This window comes from Euleptes europaea, chromosome 5 (genome assembly GCF_029931775.1).
Source record: "Euleptes europaea isolate rEulEur1 chromosome 5, rEulEur1.hap1, whole genome shotgun sequence".
In the NCBI taxonomy this organism is placed as follows: Eukaryota; Metazoa; Chordata; class Lepidosauria; order Squamata; family Sphaerodactylidae; genus Euleptes; species Euleptes europaea.
In genome coordinates this window covers 91151555-91172445 of record NC_079316.1, presented here as the reverse complement: position 1 = coordinate 91172445, position 20891 = coordinate 91151555, and the positions used below count along the sequence as shown (strand labels likewise).

At 41.6% G+C, this 20891-nt stretch overlaps 1 protein-coding gene across 1 annotated transcript in view; it reads right to left on the bottom strand.

Annotated features, from left to right (window-relative positions):
* Window positions 1–20891, bottom strand: part of CDH23 (cadherin related 23) — a 553698-nt gene that overhangs the window by 351034 nt on the left and 181773 nt on the right. The window contains exons 6-7 of the mRNA XM_056850511.1: window positions 5705–5899; window positions 4411–4539 (exon numbers count right to left, since the gene is read on the bottom strand). Coding sequence (XP_056706489.1) covers window positions 4411–4539; window positions 5705–5899 — 324 coding nt within the window. The remainder of the gene's footprint in view (window positions 1–4410; window positions 4540–5704; window positions 5900–20891) is intronic.

Here is a 20891-nt window from a genome sequence, read left to right as displayed (position 1 = left end):
AGACCACTCATCATTTGGAACATTTCCACGGGACAGCACTGTGTGGTTAAAATGAAAATGTTTTTTCTTTGCCATCATCACAATAGTATAAGCGCTAAAGAAAACTCTACCAGGCTTGAGTCTTTCTGCACTTGTAGCCGTTGTCCTTGATGCTCTATTGCTCCATGCTTCCAGTTGTACCTGACCAAACTCCAGGCAGTGGGAGGGGAAGCTCAGGAAATATATCCAGTAACTGTGCCATCTCTTTATTCTGAGGGCTGATCATAGCTTAGGCAGGACAGCATGCCATATTATCAGGAAACTCTCCCAAGGCCATCAGGAATTAATAAGCCCCTGGGCTTATCAAACTGGCTCTCCACCCCTGTAGTCTCAAAGCCTCTTTATGACTAAATCTGTCCATGACAAGAGAACAGTTTATCTTCACAAAGTACATTAAGAGGCCAGAAGAGACAAAATTTGGCAGAAAATAATTCTCATATTATTTAATTGGTGCATTTAAAAGAGAGAATCATTTCTAGATTCAAATAAGTAGGAAAAGTAATAAAGGCAATTTATGCATGGGAATTTTTCCTTGGGTTTGATGCTCCCTTGATGCACACTGTTCTCATCTGAATTCTCAAAACTCTATGCCTGGGGGCTTATTGCCCTGAAGAAATTCCAGGACTACTAGGAGTAAATTTTTGTATTGCAGAAACAACCAGTGAAGATGTGGAGTGTCTGAGTCCCTAACCCCTGAAAACACTGCTTTGTGATTGGCTGTAGTGTATATTTTTTGAATACGTCACCACCCTGCCTGCTCCCATCAGCCCTGGAGTGAGTGGCCATTTTACAGCCAAAGTAGAGGGTCTGTACAAGCATCACCCCCAACCAATGCTGATTAGAAAACAGATCATTTTTACCAGCCCTTATTTTGGTTTTCTTCTCACACCCACTTCACTTCCTGCCTCTACAACTCAGTTGGCTCCCCTGTCCCCACCTCTCCATGTAGGTCACGGAATGTCTCCAACAGCTATTTTCGTCTGGGAAGGAGCTCTGGCAGGTGCTATCAATAATAGATGCTCCTCAAGTGTTTCACAGCCATGAAGGAAGGCAGGGGGTGGTGGCAAGAAGCCCCGGGTCCCCCAAACTTGTAGCCATCCCCACTTGGGCCACAGGGGGAGAAGGAAGATCCCTGCCACCACAGGCCACTGAGCTCTCTCCCCCACCCCCACCCTGGTTGAGGAAAGGGGAGAAAATAAATGTGTGGGGCTTTCTAGAGGGGAGAGGCTGCCTTGGGTAGTGACTGCTATGGTGCCTGCCCCACACCACCACAGAGCCTGATGGTCATCCCTTCCAGCAGCTGCCAGGACTCGTGAGGGAATCAGTGGGAAATATTTTCCTGATGGTGTCCACATTCCTACACTGGTGTTGAGTGGGCAAAGTGCGTGCACGCATGCTTGTGCAGTGACATCCAGGTGGGCAAGTGCCCTTGGTCAGCCAGCCCCATGCCTGGTTTTTTTTTTTTGTTTGCTTGTGGGGCTGGCTGACCAGGGGCACTTGCCTGCCAGCCACCAGTGTAGGAATGTGTTCGCCATCAGGAAAAGATTTCCTGCTGATTCCCCCCACCCCCAACAGGCAGTGTAGGAGGCAACAGCTGCGGCTCCCCAGCAGAGGCTTCCCGTTCAATAGCCACCACAGTGCCTCAGCTCTCCTCCTCCTCCCAACGCTGCCCAGAGCCTTGCTTCCTCCTGCTGCTTCTCTTCCTGGCTTGTGCCAGCCACCCTTGGGGCATGGGGTTGTGTGGGGACAGAAGCCTGAACTTAATCCTATGCTCACAAATCTCTTCAATTTGTATTGAATTGGGGTAGGGGGCAAACACAAAAGTCGGGGTATAACAGCATCAGGGAAACGTTGGGAGAGCATGGGGTGGGAGCGAGGCGAACTCTGAGAGATGGAAAAATCATGCATAACTCCATCAGAGAACCGGGGCAGTCCACGGGAGAATGCAAGTCAAAGTGTGTGTGTTAAGTGCCGTCAAGTCGCTTCCGACTCATAGGCGACCCTATGAATCAACATCCTCCAAAATGTCCTATCTTTGACAGCCTTGCTCAGGTCTTGCAAATTGAGGGCTGTGGCTTCCTTTATAGAGTCAATCCATCTTTTGTTGGGTCTTCCTTTTCTCCTGCTGCCCTCAACTTTTCCTAGCATGACTGTCTTTTCTAGTGACTCTTGCCTTCTCATAATGTGACCAAAATACGATACTGCTGAAAGTTAAAAGAGAAAGTGCCAAAGCAGGACTACAGCTGAACATCAAGAAGACAAAAGTAATGACTACAGGAGAATTACAGAACTTTAAGGTTGATAATGAGGAAATTGAAATTGCTGAAGACTTTCTATTCCTTGGCTCCATCATCAACCAAAAGGGAGACTCAGCCAAGAAATCAGAAGGAGATTGAGACTGGGAAGGGCAGCCACGAAGGAGCTAGAAAAGATTCTGAAGTGTAAGGATGTGTCACTGGCCATCAAGATTAAGTTAATTCATGCCATTGTATTCCCTATTACTATGTATGGGTGTGAAAGCTGGACAATGAAGAAAGCTGACAGGAAGAAAGTAGACTCCTTTGAAATGAGGTGTTGGAGGAGAGTGTTATAAATACCGTGGACTGCCCAAAAAAACACAAATCAGTGGGTTATAGATCAAATCAAGTCCAAGTAACTATGCATAAATGGCCAAAGCCACATAAATCAGGTGTAATTATTCATTAGTGTTTCTAAATTTGTCTTACATCTGTCCATGATTTGTAGAAACAACAACACAATTACACTGCAAAATGTCCTAGCCAGACATGCAAGTTAATACCCTAGAGATATGGAAGTATTCAAACCATATTGAGAGGAAAGAAAGATAAGAATAATAATTCATGTCTGGTGTTATGGCAAGACAGTTTTTTGATCAGGTTGAGAACAAGAGGCAAATGTCAGTATGCTCAAGTATGTTCTTGTGTGTTCTCTATTGACTTCTCAAGCAATTCCCTAGAAAAAAAATGCATGCCACTGTTCATTCTTAATCTGTCAATCACATAGAGGACCTTCCCTGAACACTTACCTGTTTTATACACCCACATGATAACAGAGAACATCATGTGAAAATCAGTCAGTGTAAAAGAGATAACATTAAAATTTTCTAAGAAAGAGGAATGTGATACACTTGATTAGAATACTGCTTCTCATATTAGTTCTTATATACAGATCAAGTTCAAATGGATAAAGATAAATTAAGATAGCTATAAACAAACTGGGTGATCATTATGCTATGGTTCAAGTGTTTAGGAGAAATGCTGTATTTCATGTTAGATGCCAAACCTTTCTAGATTTTTTTTGGGGGTGGGCGGCGGTGTAAATTTGCTTTTTGACATTAATTGCCACTGAAAATATCAATAGGAAAGGCCCATTTAGGTCTGGACACTGCTATATTGTCATTTCGTTTGAGAGAGATTCTTTTTAGGGATACAAGGTCATTCAGTGAAGGTGATCCAGTCCCATAATCTTAGAAACTAGTGGGGATTTCCATTACTGTAATACCACATCATTCTTCTTTACCCTCTTCTTATTAACACACTAAGCAGGATTCCCCCCTCCCTCATTCTCTACTTCTTATACTGTCTTGTATGAAGAAAGGATTTAACTTAAAGTCTGCATCCAAGTGGGTGCAGCTCCTTCACCCATTTGTATTAATCAGTGACTATGCTCTCCTCCAACTACTTTTGACCCTTGAAGCTATGATCAAATGCTTTATCGGTTAAATATCTAAAACATCCTCTAATAGGGAGAGGAAACAAATCCTTCTCTTGGAAAGATTCAGAATTTCTTACATTTACAACTGCAGTTTTAGCATAGTACACATCATGCACCATCCCTGTCTAGGGTTGCCAACCTCCAGGTGGTGGCTGGAGATATCCTGCTATTACAGCTGATCTCCAGCCGACAGAGATCAATTCACCTGGAGAAAATGGCCACTTGGGCAATTGGACTCAATGGCATTGAAGTCCCTCCCCTCTCCAAACCCTGCCCTCCTCAGGCTCCACCCCCAAAATCTCCAGGTATTTCCCAACCCGGAGCTGGCTACCCTATCCCTGTCTAACATTTAGTTAGCACACATCTTGTTCCAAAGCAATGGCTTCTTCATAACTCATGAGGCCAAGTCCTCATGTCTGCCACATGGCCACCAAGAAGACTTTTGATCAAATGTGCACTGGGAGTTCAGTACGTAGAACTTAATTTCCAAGTATGTACAGATTTGATTCAGATCAGAACTACAGCACACAAGGGGAAGATGTCACGACTCTTACTTGCACTTAAGCTGAAAGGTTTCAATGAGGATAGTATGGAAATTCCTGTAGTAATATAAAAAGACCTGTCACAGGCTCTTACCGGAGGAGAGTTCTCATAGATGTTCGTACTGTAGGGCAGGTTGATGAAAACTGGGTCCATATCTTGCACATCTGTGATGGTGATTGCAAGATTAGCCAGAGTGGAAAGAGGTTTGGTTTTATCTTGGTCCTTTAAAACATAAGAACAGGATAATATTGACAGAAGCCTAAATACAAAATGAAAACTACAATTAACACCAAACCTGTACTCTCCCTATAGAAAGATCAGGTGCACTGAAACACCTCTATTGCCTGGTTATGCAAAGCTCTGAATCTAAAAACGAACATAAGAAATATTGTCGAACATAAGAAACCTCCTTATACTGACTCTGAAACAGTGTTATCAATTCTGCTTGGCAAAAGCTCCAGATTTTGGAGCTGTTTCCTTACTTGAGATCATATAAAAATAAAATGCTAAAGATTGGATCAGTAACTTCAGTATGGTGAACCACTGAATCTTCCCCCTAGAAAATGTCTTCCTGTTTTGGTAGTTTTCTAGAGGAGAATCTTTATTTTCCTGTTAACAACTTGGAAAGGGTGGAAAATGACATGTGAGAACTGACTTTTTTTTAAAGTGCCCACCCTGTATTAGTTAGCTCCTTTCAGTGGCAAGCCTATTTTAATTGAATTCATTACTAAAAATTACTTTAAAAAATTTAAACAGGTCTTAGTACATTTTACTTTGATTTGGACCAATGTATATAGGAAATAAATGGCCAGCAACAGATTATAGCACTTCTGTTAATCTGGACTTTGCAATTAAAAAGATGGCTTTTTAATTTTTAAAAAGCCCTGGTTTGGGGTTTTCATAAGACATTAACTTCCAAGCTCTTTCTTTTAAGCTTTGCAGGCAGGTCCTCCTCTCCCCCACACTTTTACTATTTTAGTGTGTTTCTGCTGCTGCTACTACTACTATTGCTAATACCATTACTACAGTCCCTTTGCCTGCAATTGCTTAAATAGGTAGTTCTATCTCCAAGTTTAACAGCCAAATGTTCCAAGGAAGATAACACTTTAAATATTCTAAAACAGAATTTTAATGTGATGAATAGGAAACATCAAAACTCAAACAGAAAGGGGAAGAAAGAACTTCAACCCAGAAACAGCGTGACCAGGAAGGTTGACAAAAACCCCAATATTAGACAGAATAACAATGGGTTACATATGAATAGGAGACATGACATAAAAATGAACAGGTAAATGTAGTGATAACACAAGCTCTAAGTTTTTTCTCATAGACATGTAAGATTTTCAATTTTTAAAGGGAGAAAAGAAACAGGAAAAATCATACTCACTGTTGCATTGACCTGAAGCTGGTAGGCCTGAGTGATTTCATAATCCAGTGCCCGGATGACTGACACAATGCCACGGCCACTGTCGATGACAAAGAAGTTGGATGGAGGCTGGAAAGAGTAAAGCACACTGCCACCTGCCCCTTGGTCTGGATCGGTTGCATTCACTATGAAAATTGGAGTTCCCACTGGAGTATTCTGGAAAAAACAGTAAAAAAAATGTTTATACAATAAGCAAAGTACTGTTCTAGAACAAAACACATTTTTTTTCAATTTTAAAATGTATGACTCTTACAGAATAGGAAACATTTCAAAAAGAACTGAAGCCAGCAGTCATATGTTTCTGTAGTACTTATAGTTTCGTTAATGTACTGAATTCAAGATATTTATAATAGTATTTTTATAGCGGTGGCAATTTCCATCTTAAACCTATGTTTTCTGAAAATCTTACAATATGCTAAAATAAGTCAGTTTCCCAGTTGGTTACTTGTATCAACAGAATTCTAATCTCAGTACCAGTCTACTTCTCCTGCCTGAGTTTACAAAATAAATGTTTCGCTCTCAGTGACAGCCTGGCTGAAATTTCACAAAAACACCTTTAATAAATGATTAAAAGGTACAGCTTTATTTACAAATGCAACCTGGGCTTATTACACACATCAAAACCACACCCCATGCAACAGAACAAGAAAATGCATGAAGTAAGATATATTTCGGCATCTTCTACTGTTTAAACATTAAGGCAGAACACAATTATCCATGCATACATAAGTAATTTGTACATATCTCAAAATATATCTATGAACTAGAGTAAGAACTGTCAGCAAATAAAAAATTACCATATATCAAAAGTTTGTGGGCTGTGAGGTTCCAGTTATTTCAGGAATGATTCACTCTTAATTTCCTAGAATTTGTATGCTCATGAACAATAAGCTGTAAGGTTAATGAGTGAATCCTTTTTCCCCACACAGAAGCCATTTCAAACAACTACCATCTAATTGCTGCTCGAATAAACTGAAAAAGGAATACAAAAAATATAAGGAGGCCAAGATATATTTTCTTTACTTACTTTATTTGTATCCCACTAGGGATGTACACAAAAAATTTGGTTAATTTTGGGTTCATTGGGCCTGATTTTTTTGGTATACCCAGAATAAGCCGAATACCCATACCAGTAAATTTGTGTTTCAGCTTTATTTCTGGGTTTACTGAAAAATTTGGGTCCATTATAGTCTATGGGGATTTTTTCGAAGCTCCTGTGGGGGCACTTTTGGAGGTCGAGTCCCCATATTTGCAGCATAGCTGCAAGGGACTCTCCTTAGACAGACACCAAAGTTTGATGAATGTTGGGACAGGGGGGACAATTTTATGGGCCCACAAAGGGGTCACCCCCATCCTCCAGGTATTTGCGAGCTGAGCTGTCCATCTGTTTTCAGGTTCAGAAGTTCAGCATTGCAAAGGATTGGCGGAAAGAGCTGATTGGCAGGCTGGCACCTCAAAGTCTGGGGGCTCCCTTCGTATTTGGGGTGCATAGCTTGGTGTCCATGCAAATTAGCTTCCAAACTGAGGAAAATGGCTTAAATGTAAGAAAAATAAGGCATGGAAAACATTTCTTTTGGTGGGAAATGATATCCCTCCAACAGTCCTTTATTGTAGTCTCAAAAATCTGATTTCAAGAGACGGTCACGCTGCTGGGAAATGAGGCCTCTATTCGGGGAGACCTTCAGTTATACAGCAGGTTTTCGGGGGGGGGGGGTTGATAGCTGAGGCAGCCAAAGTCATGACCAAAGAAGCTCTTGTGAAGGAGATTGCTCAAAATAATGTTGCGGTCAGTTTTTGAGCAAGTATTACGCAGACATATGAGTCCTTTCATGAACTGCAGAATCGCAGTCTGAGGCTTATATGCCCTTATGGAATGGTGGGCAATCTGCTCACATGCAATGCTATAGTTGAAGGAATAATACAGAAGACCCATTAGCTGATGAAGTACTCGAAACGTACACCAAACTAGAGGTGGCGTCCAGATTGGGCTTCTTTTGTGAGATCCTGTTGTATTTGAATGGAAACCACCCTCCCCCCAGGGTACCTTGTCTCCGTCTGGAGTAGTCTCACGCCTTTGCCATAAACAAAGGCGTGAGACTACTCCAGTATCTGTGGGTGTTCCTGGTGGGCGCTTGATTCTTGACTGGTGAAGGTTTGCGAACTCACCTTTTGGCGCTCTACAGACTGCCTGTATTATAGCTTGCCGCTTATCCTGAACTACTTTTGGAGTTAGCGTCCACGGAACATTGGGGGCATGGAAAGTGTGATTATTTTCTTAGTATTTCCCTGTTAGAATATTTTTGGTGTTATGTATTTCTTTATTCACATAGGAATATTGTTGTATAGACACTATTAGTTGTGTTAGTGTTTTGTGCATATCACTGAATATAGTATATTGCAATGGATTAATATTTGTTGTGTTTTTTATATAATGAATAAGGTAAAATAGTGAGCTACGTGCTGTTTTTGCTTAGTAACTTTTGTTATTTCCAGCATTGGTTGTTTGTATGTTTTGTTAAACTACCTGGAGGTTGGTTTATATAACTCCAGTCTTGCAGCAGCTACACTGGCTCCCAATTAGTTCATGGTGCTAATTCAAGGAGTTGATTTTAACCTATAAAGCCCTAAATGGTCTGGGACCCTCATACCTCTGGGACCACTTCTCCCAATATGACCCCCTTGCCCCCTTTGGTCTTCATCACGGTGCCTGGTTCACGAATAGCCCGTTTATCATTCACTAGGGCAAGGGCCTTCTTGGTGGCTGCCCCTGCCCTCTAAAGCAGCTCCCCGAGGAGGTTCATGCCCTGTGGGAGCTATTAGGATTACGTAGGTTATGCAATGCTGCCTTGTTTTCTACAGCATTTAATTAATCAAGAGTATGGGCGAACTGCCTGACTGCTCAAATGTGTTTCCAGAACTGATGACTATTTGTATTTTAATTAGAATCTGTTTTATTTTATTTATATGCATTTTATAGGTTTTATTATCTTTTCAAGCTTTAATGCTGTGTTTGCGTATGCTGTGAACTACCCCGAGTCCTCTCTTGAGGCGAGGGTACGGGTTATAAATCAAATCAATCAAGCAATTCAATTCAGGGGCTCCAAAGTCCACCCAAATGAAACATATCTTTTAAAGGCTATTGACATTTATAGTCACAGCTTCTTCATTTCAACTCTACATAGCCAATCAGATTTGACTGCCTTCAGCCCAGAATAACAGGATAAGGCGATAGATTCATCTTGGTCTGGGCAAGTTGGATTAACCACTAAAGTCTTTTTGTGCTTCATTCTTTCCAATGTCAAGACATTTACAAAACACAAATGCTCTGTCTGATTATATGAGTACCACCGTAATATAATATTCCTCAAAGGCCTCATTCTTAAGCCAGTTACTTTCCAACAAAGTGTACTAACCGTACAGTCTCTTAATTACATCTTTCATGCTATAGTGTATCACAGAATTAAGTCTCAAACCATCACAAATTAACTATTAATATTGGGAGGAGGAATATAAATGCCATATTACTCAGATGCAGTGCATTGCCCATGGTAAGAACAATAACATTCACAAGGATAAAGCGGTTCTTGATTAATATACACCCTCTTCTTTTTAAGCATCCCCTCCAGCCACTCTTTTCAACATGCAAATCTGCTCTGGTCACCCATGATTATCAGCATGGCAGCAAAAATGAAGAGCTGTATTTCAATACCATTGTGTTTTGCACAAAGGCCTGATATCAGGTTTTGAAAAGAATTAGTTCTCCGGCCCCCAGGCGGTTTGGACTAAGGAGCTAGGGTCATAGAGGTCATAAGGTTTTGTTCTTGTTTTGTCACACCAGCAACCAGGGGAGTATTTTAGAGCCAAGACCAGTCTGATGTCTGGACTCTACCTAAGGATAAAGGTCAACTGATTGACTAGATTTCCCCTTGCACCCTGGCATCCCTATAACCATATTAAATTCTGGAGGTTTTTTTCACTTTTTTCATTGTGTGTGAGTAGAGTGCCTGTATGGAAGTAACATGCGTCTGGCTTTAAGACTGAAAGTTGCTCTGTGGAGAGTGATTAAGTGTTTGACCTTGATTGGTGGGGGAGGTTTTCTTTAAGGCATTAGCCTCGTCCTGGCAGCGGTGGGTTTTTTTCCTCTTCTGGCGGCCTTCACTAGTGAGTCGGTAGGTGGGTGGGTAAAGTGCTGTCAAGTTGCGGCCCCTTTTGGGGTTTCCATGGCAAGAGACTGTAATGTCTTCCTGCCTTATTGTATTAATATTCAATCACAATAAAGCAGTTGGAAGCTGAAGATTCAAAGCAGGTTGTTTTATTGGCCAATATAACAAAATGCTGGTGAAAATTGCCTAAAGCGCAGAGCAATTTCCACACACATCAAAGGATTGCAAGCATGGATATAGACTTTGATGATGGGTGGTTACAGAAGCGTAATACACACGTCAGACTGAACTGTCCAATAAACCTTTTGGACGTATAAGCAATTATTTGCATATCCAATAGAAAATGCTATTCAAGGCGTTGCCTAATGGTTAATGAGAAAGCACAATTTCACATTCCAGAATGACACTTCTTGTCTTAAATCAAAGCTCCAGGTTTAATTAAGGAACTTGCCTGTACCAAGAGGGAATGACCTCACCTAGTCAGCTGCCTGCAAACAGTTGCAGGTCACTCTGACCCAATTCCCTTACAGTAGGAAATGTCTGTTGACCAAAGAATACAGGTTACCCATAATGCATCGTGATTCTAGATCTGTACATAAGAATCTATATATGTGTGTGTGTGTGTGTCTCATATTATGTAAATATGCATATATGTGACAGCATATATGTTTTCTCTATAAACTAAGTTAATTAGGGCACTACAAGACTAACAGAGGTGGTTTGCCAGTGCCTTCCTCTGCACAGCAACCCTGGCATTCCTTGGTGGTCTCCCATCCAAATACTAACCAGGGCTGGCCCTGCTTAGCTTCTGAGATCTGATGAGATCAGGCTAGCCTGGGCCATCCAGGTCACGTGCTAGTGAGTAGGATGGTTTTATTTGCTTGTTACGAATTGAAAATGTTTTATTTTTAAACAAATAAATTTTGTTTTACAAAACTAAAGAGAGGAGCTGCAAATAATGTGAGTACAACTGTCCCGGGGAAGAACCAAAAGCCGGAGAGATAAGGCTTTGGCAAAGAAAAGCTCTCTACCTTATTATTAAATGAACCACACCTTGCCCATTGGGCATCTGAAAGGGCTGTTGTCAGCATTTCAAACCTGGTCGATAGGTTGCCAGTTCATACATGGTGGCAGCGAAGGAAACCCTGGATGTGTTTGTACCACAGCACCTGTAAGTAGCTCTGAGGCTTAACAAGCAAAGCAAGTTTTTTTTCCCCTCTTCTTCCTAGTAAAGTCAACATGATTTCAGGTCAAAGGGCTTCGCTCTCTGGTAGGCTGCCTGACCAAGTGATTTATAAAACAGAGACTATTGGGCTGTCTAGTTGCACTAACGTTCCCCCCCCCCCCTGAATTGCCATTGAGGCCACAATTCAGGGTTGAAGATGATTTGCAGGGCCTAGGAATAAGTATGTTGGACTATAAAGAATTACCAAGCATTCCCCGGAAACGGGAGTTCTATTTGGAAACAGACCCATGTTTATGGCAAAGTGCAACACAAAGTAGACCAAGGGAAGATTGTTTGGGCACCCCACTTAAATGATTACAGTCTTCAGATAGTGCACAGCCAGCAGGCAATGGAGTTAATCCTTTTGTGAATGCCCAGCTGGCTGCACCAATGCCATCTGCAGTCCCTCAGGACCAGCATTCTCCAGAAGTGCCACCTGTAGCACCAATGGATCAACTATGTACTTTGCTAGCTAGGTTTCTAGGGCAGAATGGACAACAGATGAATATGCTCCAGAACCATCTCATCCAGAACCAGGATGATAGATGGTCCCATATAAAGTTCCCAGAGCTGAGGCCAGGTGAAAATTGGTGGAGGACAGAATTTACACAAAAGGAACATTGATGTTTACTCAACTCAGTATTTACTCCAAAGGAATATTGGTGTCCCCCCCCCCCCAGGTATGCCATTGAACAAAAGAGGGGATCATCTTAACATTGCAGACAAGATACAGTTATGTCCAATACTAAATAACATTTTGTGTATAACATTGGGGGGAGGTCATTTTCCTTTCAAGTAAATACAGTATATAAATATTGAGTCCTTGTACCTATTTAGTACTGGCTTAGTATTTTGGAACAAGCAGCTTGTTCTAACTGAGGGTTAAATCCATTATGCAACCTTCACAAAATAAATTGGATGTCAAGAGCACAACAAGATATCCACTGCAGTGAAGCTCTGTTAGTATATAAAAATATTAGACAAGCAGGGACAATAAAGACCCTGATCAAAGAATAAACCTATGAGAGGAATAGATTTGCGCTGTGCCTTTAAGAGCTCTCCACCATATCAAAATCATTTCACGGGCCACAAGCTGCAGAACACCTAGAACGTGACTGATTCCGACAGTTTCATCCAACTGGCCTAATGCCAAATGCCCATCTGTGCGAAGGAGAGATAGCTTATATCATGAAAGTTGACTCTTCTGTAACAGGATAAAGCATTGGATAGTAATAAATTTGAGGGCATGAGGAAATATGTTTTTAAAAATGAATTTCACAGCTCCCTATTTTATTACATTAATCATAGCACAATTTGGTTTTTATTTATTTCTACTTAAACCTTTTGTCAGGCACTTAAAGAGCAGTCAAAATGCTCTCCTGTATGTAAAAATCTGAAAACGTACTTTCGAAAAATACACGAAGTATTAAAACTATTGCTCATACATAGTCTATATCTAGTAACTGCAGTCACCTTCCCCTAAAGATTCCACTGATACTAATCCAGTGTCCTTTCCCCACATCTTACTTTCTCTGTGTTCAAAATCATATGACACAAGCAGAGGACCCACAAGGACTTTCAAAGGACATCTCCTTTTCCCTTCCCCCACTATTTAATCTTTCCCTTTCCTGGCAGCCCCAATAGCTTCCCTTTCCTGCTTCCTTCTCACTCAGCAGCCAACCTACCTTTATCTGTCACCCTGTCCTCACCACTCCCTCCTTCCCTCCCCTTGGCAGCCTCTCCCTGGGAAAACTCTGGCTAAGTAGCACAGTGCTGGCAGATCTGGGCCCAGCTGCACAGAGGGCAACCCATAAGGACTTGCTGGGAGAGGCACCATACTTTTCCCTGTGTCCCCTTTTCCACACTTCAACTTTCCCTCCTCCCCCATTTACTCACTTTTTCCTGCTTCCTTCTCTCCTTCCCACTCACCCACTAATCTACCCCTCCCAATCTTTAGCTATATTTATGATTTATGTATTTTCATTTATATCCTGCTTTTCTCCACAATGGGTATCCAAAGCAGCTTACATCATTCTCCTCTTCTCCATTTTATCCTCTTAGCAACGATGTGATGTAGGATAGTGCATAACTAGCCCAAAGTCACTCAGCGAGTTTCCAATGCAGAGTGAGGATTCCAACCTGGGTCTCCAGGATCTGAATCTGAAACTCTGACCACTACACCACACTGGCATTTCTGAGGTAGCTGCTATTGAACAGTAGCAAAATAGCAAGACGCAATGGCAGCAACACGACCACTAATGACTGTGCGGTAAGTATTTTATATAACAACCTCTATGAATATGAACACTGAGTTACCAAACTTGCTTACCAAATGTTCTAAGTTACAATTCTATTATACAACATTAATAAACACAACCAAACAAACAAAAGAGCGAATCACAAGAAGGAACAGCCATTGCACACGAGGAGAACTAACCTTTCGTATTGAAATAAAAAACAGCCATGGTAGCTTGGCTTGGCTTCCACAAGCCGCTGTGTGAGCAATATCACAATTCCTGGTGGAAGACTTGAACCTTGAAGCTTTCACTTTGCTTTGTTTCAGTATAACACAAGGATATAAATTCCATGTGTAAGTTAAGTGAGTCCAAGAAACTTTTCCTCAAATAGAATCGGACCGGCTGGCAAGACCTGATCTGATGTGACTAATTAGGTCTTCCCTCAATTAGAATAAGATTGGTTGGCGACCTGATCCGATGTGCCCAGGTAGGTTACAAGACCCCGGTTGCATCTTGTTTTGAGATACCTTCTTCAGACATCCATAATTCATATACCAGACCGTGCTTTGCACAGTTCAGCCTATGGACTTACATGTCAACATAGTCCCAAAGTCACCCAGTGAGTTTCCAATGCAGAGTGAGGATTCCAACCACAATAGCTTCCCTTTCCTGCTTCCAAAGCAGCTTACATCATTCTCCTCTCCTCTATTTTATCCTCTTAGCAACGATGTGATGTAGGGTAGTGCATAAGTAGCCCAAAGTCACTCAGCGAGTTTCCAATGCAGAGTGAGGATTCCAACCTGGGTCTCCTGGATCCGAATCTGAAACCATGGCCACTACACCACACTGGCATTTGTGAGGTAGTTGCTATTAAACAGTAGCAAGCAGCCTGGCCTGGGTGAGTCATGCAAGTTGCACAGCAGCAAGATGCTGGTGGTTGCTGCTGGGCCTGCCTTGATGCATTTTCAAAGGCCAAAACTGCCCTGGAAGGGGCCTTGCCCCCACCTCAGAAGGCAGAAGATTTGCTCTTCTTTTGTTTATATAAAGGTCAGAAATATCTGACACACGAGATGCTTTTTGAAGTAAAAATGGCTTTAGTGGTCAAAAACGCATGGTCACTTTATCCTCCTTTAATCCCTGTTTCAGCCAGGATTCAGCCAGGATCGAACGCATGCGTTTTGCCTAATGTGCGTTCGATCCTGGTTAAAATAGGGATTAAAGGAGGATAAAGCGACCATGCATTTTGGACCAGTGTCTCCTTTGAGGGGAATGTAAAGATTAGGTTAATAAACATAAATGTGGCCTGTAACAGAACAACAAGAATAAGGAACTTATGATGGTTATATACAAGAGGCATTTTGTAATTTGTAAGGTGGGTCACCAACAAGTGTTGATATTTTTGTTAAGTATTGACATTGATATATCTTGGCAGTCACTGCTTTGTTTCATAAACATAAGCTTCTTCAAACAGTAGTTCTTTAGTTGGAAGAGTTAGGAACATATACACAACTTCCCAATTTTCTTCTTTAAATTGGCCTGGGATCACTCTTTTCACTACAGCGATTTCCCATTAAACACTTCGGGATCAACCTCTCAACACTACAGTTATTTCCCTTTATAATTGGTTATGAATCCTTTCTGATCCTAACCCATAGTATGCTCCTCTCACTCTAGAGGAGAATACTCTACAGAAAGCTTACAGCTCACTCTGCTATCTCCAACATTGTCTGTTAACAACTTTCCTTCAACTGTTCCCAACTGTCAGTTTTCTAACTGCTATCCGTACAATTCCATTCGAACAACCTGCCAATCAAGGGGCTCTATGACTGGATGCAGAATGCAGCTGTCCATCACAGCTGGCTATACTGTTGAGGTTGCCTAGCAACAGCCACTGAAAACATTCACTTCTTATTTATTTTACTTATTATTGAATTTATATCCCGCCCCTCCCCAGCCAAAGTCAGGCTCGGGGTGGCTTACATCAATAACAATATAATCACAGTGATATACAATTCAGTTTAAGAACATAATGATATCTATCAGTTAAAGTTACAGGAATTGCTTCTATCATTTTGGAGGCCATCTTTTTTAAGATTTCAGATTTTTCTGCAAACCTGGGGCTTTTCTCAGATCTGTAATGTTTGTTCATGGCCCCACTCTCCAGATTTAAGTATTCACAGATGGCACTACATTGAGAATTGAGAATTTGATATATTGATATGCTTGAAACATTTCAGGCATTCCCTGGAATATGAATGGCTATCAGCATAGTATGGTGCAAAATAGTTGTCTCCTTGCCCTGCAGTTTTTACTTCTGTGCACTAGGTAAAATCAATTCTTCCCCCAGAGTCATAGACGGTTGGGTCAGGTAAAGTAAGTTAATTAACTGTGCTATCCAAAGCCGAGTTATATATTTCTAAGCCCTTTGACTTCAACAGACTTAGAAGGATGTAACTCTGCTTAGGGTGATACTTTCAATGACATGGGAGGGAACTAAACCTCCCCTAAGGGTATGAGCACCACATAGTAAGAATTTTTAAAAACATTGGCTAATTGGTTGATTTGCTCACTATTTTTTAATACAATAGGCTGCTGAGGGGCATCTAGTGACAATGATAGATGGGGGTACTAAAATTCTTATTGTGTTGTATGAGAAAAATGTGAAACTGTGAAACTGCCAACTGAACAGTACTGCACTGTCTGAATACGCATAGAGCAACCCAATGAATAGGTTCAAACTGCTCACAAGCAGCCAAATGATTGATGAAAAAAATCATCTCCCTGCTTGCACCAGGCAAAGAGAAGTCGAGTCAAATCAGCAGGTGTTCAAGCATCCCTATTTACACAGATTAATACATAAATAAAAATCTTAGGAAAACTGCTATTTAAATCTTCCGGAATACACAAACAACACTTGGTATTTTGAACATTCTAGAAACTATGAATAAAAATCAGAAACAAGAAGCTGTTCTTTAAACAGGACTCTAGCCATTAAGCTCTTCAGCTTAGAAGAATGCATTCCCCATGTTTCCAGCCATAGATTATTCATACCAATAGACATTCAACCACGTAAGTAATGTGTAAAAACCTACTACTTTATAAAGACCCCAGCATTTACCATACATAAGAATGGGTGGCAGAAAAAAATCATGTTACAATTGTAATACTGCTATACTACTATAATTAAGCAATCACATGGTGGAAGATCTTACCATGTGGAAAGCTGATTATCTACCTTGGCCCATTGACTATGACTGCCAAGGTCTGCCAACTTGACTTTATTTGCTTTGTTTTCTAAAATGCCCATGCCCCATTTCAGGAAACAGCTACCAAAACTTAAAAAAAACAACTACCAATCCTAACATAAATGGCAGTGTGAATCATTTCTTTTGTGTGATTACACAGAAGAAATGAGACATACTGCCATTCACATAGGATTGGTACCGTATATACTCGCGTATAAGCCGAGTTTTTCAGCCCAAAAAAAGGGCTGAAAAAGCCGAACTCGGCTTATACGCGGGTCAATATGGTAGAGGGGGGAGGGAAGAGGGAGGAGGGAGGGGGGAACTTACCTCTGCCATCTTTTCCTGGTTGGGAGCGGCCTCCAGAGGGCCCCTGTGGCCGCGGGGAGGCCGACCAGCCGCCCCCGCCGCCTTCTCCCGGCCGGAAGCGGCCTTTAGAGGCCCCCTGCGGCCGCGGGGAGGCCGACCAGCCGCCCCCGCCGCCTTCTCCCGGCCGGAAGCGGCCTTTAGAGGCCCCCTGCGGCCGCGGGGAGGCCGACCAGCCGCCCCCGCCGCCTTCTCCCGGCCGGGAGCGGCCTTAGAGGCCCCCTGCGGCTGCAGGGAGGCAGCTACGCCGGCCCCGCCAGGCCGCCGTCAGGAGCCCAGAAGGTACCGGTAAGCCTGCGCGCGCGCGGGGGGGGGGGGGGTTATAAGCCAACCCTCGGCTTATACGCGGGTGCCTAATTTTCCCCCATTTTTGGGGAGAAATTAGGCACCTCGGCTTATACGCGGGTCGGCTTATACATGGGTATATACGGTAGTTCTTTAAAGTTTTATAGCTTTGTGACTTATGCAGGGGGCAAGTTTGTATATTGTTTCTCTGCATGCTTTAATGGGAGTCCAGTTCTCAGTTGCAGGAAAGTGTATTACCTAGCTTAGGTAACATTCATGTCCAACTCATTCACCCAGAATTTTTTTTTCTTTTTCTTTTTTTAAAGCAGGACTAGTAGCAGTAGAGGACCTACTGCATTTCACTCTGGTAACAACTCTGTAGATTGTGTGCATGCACTCACAAATAGGATCTCCATATGGCCCTTCCAGGGCAAAGTCACCCCACAATGGACAAAGAGACACTGGTAAAAAAAATGATTAGGATGCAAAGGCACACACATTGTACCAAATGCAAATAATGTGTAAATAGCAGGCAATCTGGCTGAACAGCTGTTTGAAGGTCGATGAAATGAAAGGAGGTAATGGAAATGGACTGAAAGCGTACATTGACAAGGACTAGGGCTACAACAACAAGCAGGTCAGCACAAAGTCCTTTCTGTAATTTTTTCTAGAATCAGACTCCAATCCTTTGGGGGTTTTATACACAAAAGTTCAAACATGAGAATCTAAGTTCTAGATCTAGAAAAAGCTAAGATCTAGAAAAAGTACAATATTTAACACATCAAAGTATTTCATTACTACTCTTCCACTACAGTCTGTATGCAAAAACAACCAAAGTTTCCCAAAATCTATCTGGTATAATAAAGGTGAAATCTAATGTAACTCAGAATAGCCACAAGTATAGGAAGGCTGTCCAACATGCAATGGTTCAAGTGTTCAGTGCCCTGGCCAAGTAGATATATTCCTTCCAGGTAGATATATTTCTTCCAATGACCAATGAAGGATACAGTCTGATTTAAACAAACAAACACAGAACTATGAGACTTTGGTCCACATACATCAAATAGGAGAAAGAGTGAAAAGGACTGAAAATGAAGGAATATGAAGGGCCCTACCAAACAGCTAAAACCACTTGCTAAATATTAGCAGAATAGTCACTAGACTAGTATAATTGAATGTACCTTTAGACTGCTTAATATTCTTATCGACTTCATGAAAAAAAATCAATAGCAAATACCAGGAATAGTTTAAATGATAATGGCTACAAGAATGCTATATATTGCAAATACTAGAAACTGCCATCAAACCAGCTGCCTGTAGAAAAACAGTTTGGAAGGAGTAATCCCATATCCCTGACCAAGATATAATCTGTTTCAGTCCCAGAATAATCTTCTGGGAGAACTTGAACTTTTCCTTGCCAGCAAGCCAAAGAGACACCAGAGGATAATGGTCCTTTTGTACAAACATCAAATGTAGAGTAGCAAGATCTGAGTCCAGTAGCACCTTAAAGACCAACACTATTTCCAGGGTATAAGCTTTCACAATTCAAAGCTCCCTTTGTCAGTAGAAAATGTAAAGTGTTGCTGTATTTTTGGATGAAAGATCTACATGTGAAATTCTGTTCCTTCTGTGACCACAAACAACTTTGTAAACTACCTTGAAGACCTAAATATTCAAAATGCAAGGTACAAGTCTTGGAAATAAATAGAGACTAAGAACAACATCAACAACAATGGGAAAATAAGATCAACAACAATGGGAAAATAAGATCAACAACAATGGGAAAATAAGTCAGAAAAGTTCAACTATGTGTTAAAGAACATAGTAAAAACTGTAATGGGTTAAAATGAAAGGTGGCAATCTAACGGTAATTGTTAGAGTAACCAAGTGATGTTTACTATTTATCACAGACATTTACTATTTATATAATGATGCAGGACAAATGTTATATAAATTCTTTTAAAAAATTAAGAAAAGTGCTTCTGGGAAACTAGAGATCCCCTTCCATTCATATATACCAGTAATAGTGGTTTATGGTATAAGACCATAGGCCATTACAATCTAAAACAATATAACAGCAATTTTAAAATGTACAAACCAATATCATTAAAAAAATACATTAAATTGTGCCTGTTCAATTCTATCCAGCATTCCACCATTTATATTTGCCTCTCTCTGATTTTCTTGGCTACCAGGCCGTAAAGTGCTATTTTTGGGGAAATATCGGGATCCATATCTGATAACAAATGAATTAATTTATCAGCATCAGATAATGATTGTAATGCAGACAGAATGTTTGCAAAGAACTTATTTTGGGATTCAGTGTATAAAGGGCAGGCCAAGATGTAATGGGGAAGATCGTCTACAGCCCCACCACGTAGGTAGATATGTTGAGGAAGGGTTTTTTTTGGGAGAAACGACCTGCAAGAAATTCCATGGGTATAGTTTAGAAGCACAGCGATGTAAAGGCTGCTGTAAGGCTATAGACTGTGATATCTGCCAGATAGGAGGTTCTAATGTGGTCTTTTTATCATTTTAAAGCATGGGACAAATTTCATCTGGGAAATTAAATAGCTATCAATTATGGCATCTTCTTTGTAAACCCAATTCCTTAGCTCAAGGTTGCTGCCTGAGGGCCGGAGCAAGTCATCTGGATAGAATAGTGGGAGATGATGTTAATAAGGTAATTTGATCGCTCATTATCCTTATTTTGTAGTGGGGGAAACTGCTTTTACCAAGTGTATCATTGTTTTCCAAGTTGTATTTTTTCAGTGTTTTCAGGATTGTAAACTGGGCTCGAGCTTTAATTGATGGAAGGCCAACTTCTGCCCTCATTAGGTCTACTGGCGTTCCTTTTGGCAGTGCCAAAATGTGCCGCATAAACATATTTTGGATTATTTCCAGATTGGATAAAATTTCTTGTTTCCACCCCCATATTTCGATGCCATACAATAGATGTGGTATAACCTTGCTAGTATAAAGTTTAAGCACTGAGTCTATAAGAAATCCGCCCCTGGTGTAATAATATCTCATTATAGCTCCTATGATCTTTAAGGCAGAGGTTGTAATAATTGAAAAGTGGGCATTCCAGCTCAGGGGTTCACTAAATGTAATGCCCTGATATTTAAAGTTTTAACATTGCTCTATCGGGGATCCTGAAGGGGGGGGTTAGTTAGGTGATGGCCAGAGACGGCGCAGTCACACCACCTCCTGAAAGGCTTTCCAGCCTGAAAATAAAAGTAAAAATAATGTTACAAAACTCTGTGAAACTTCTCCATTGGGTTTCACAGGGCTATGCCAGGTATTTTGCAGGCATAGCTCGATGTCATCAAAATGGGGTGTTCCCAGGAAGAAAGGGTCCACCCCCAGGAATGCCCTGGGAATGCCCCCGGATACCAGTGCAGGCACTTAACACTGGAAAAACGCAGCCAGGGAGACAGCGCCTGCTCCCTGAGCCTCGTGCTGCTATATCGCTCCCCAAAGCCAGCGTAAGTGGCCCTGCACGGGCATTCGAGCCACTTTGGACAGCGCAAGTGAAACGCATGCTGGTGCAGGGGTCACACTGACTCCTAAGCAGCTTTGCCCCCCCCTTCAGGATTGCACTGTCAATTTGCCTAAAGGCTTCTTTAA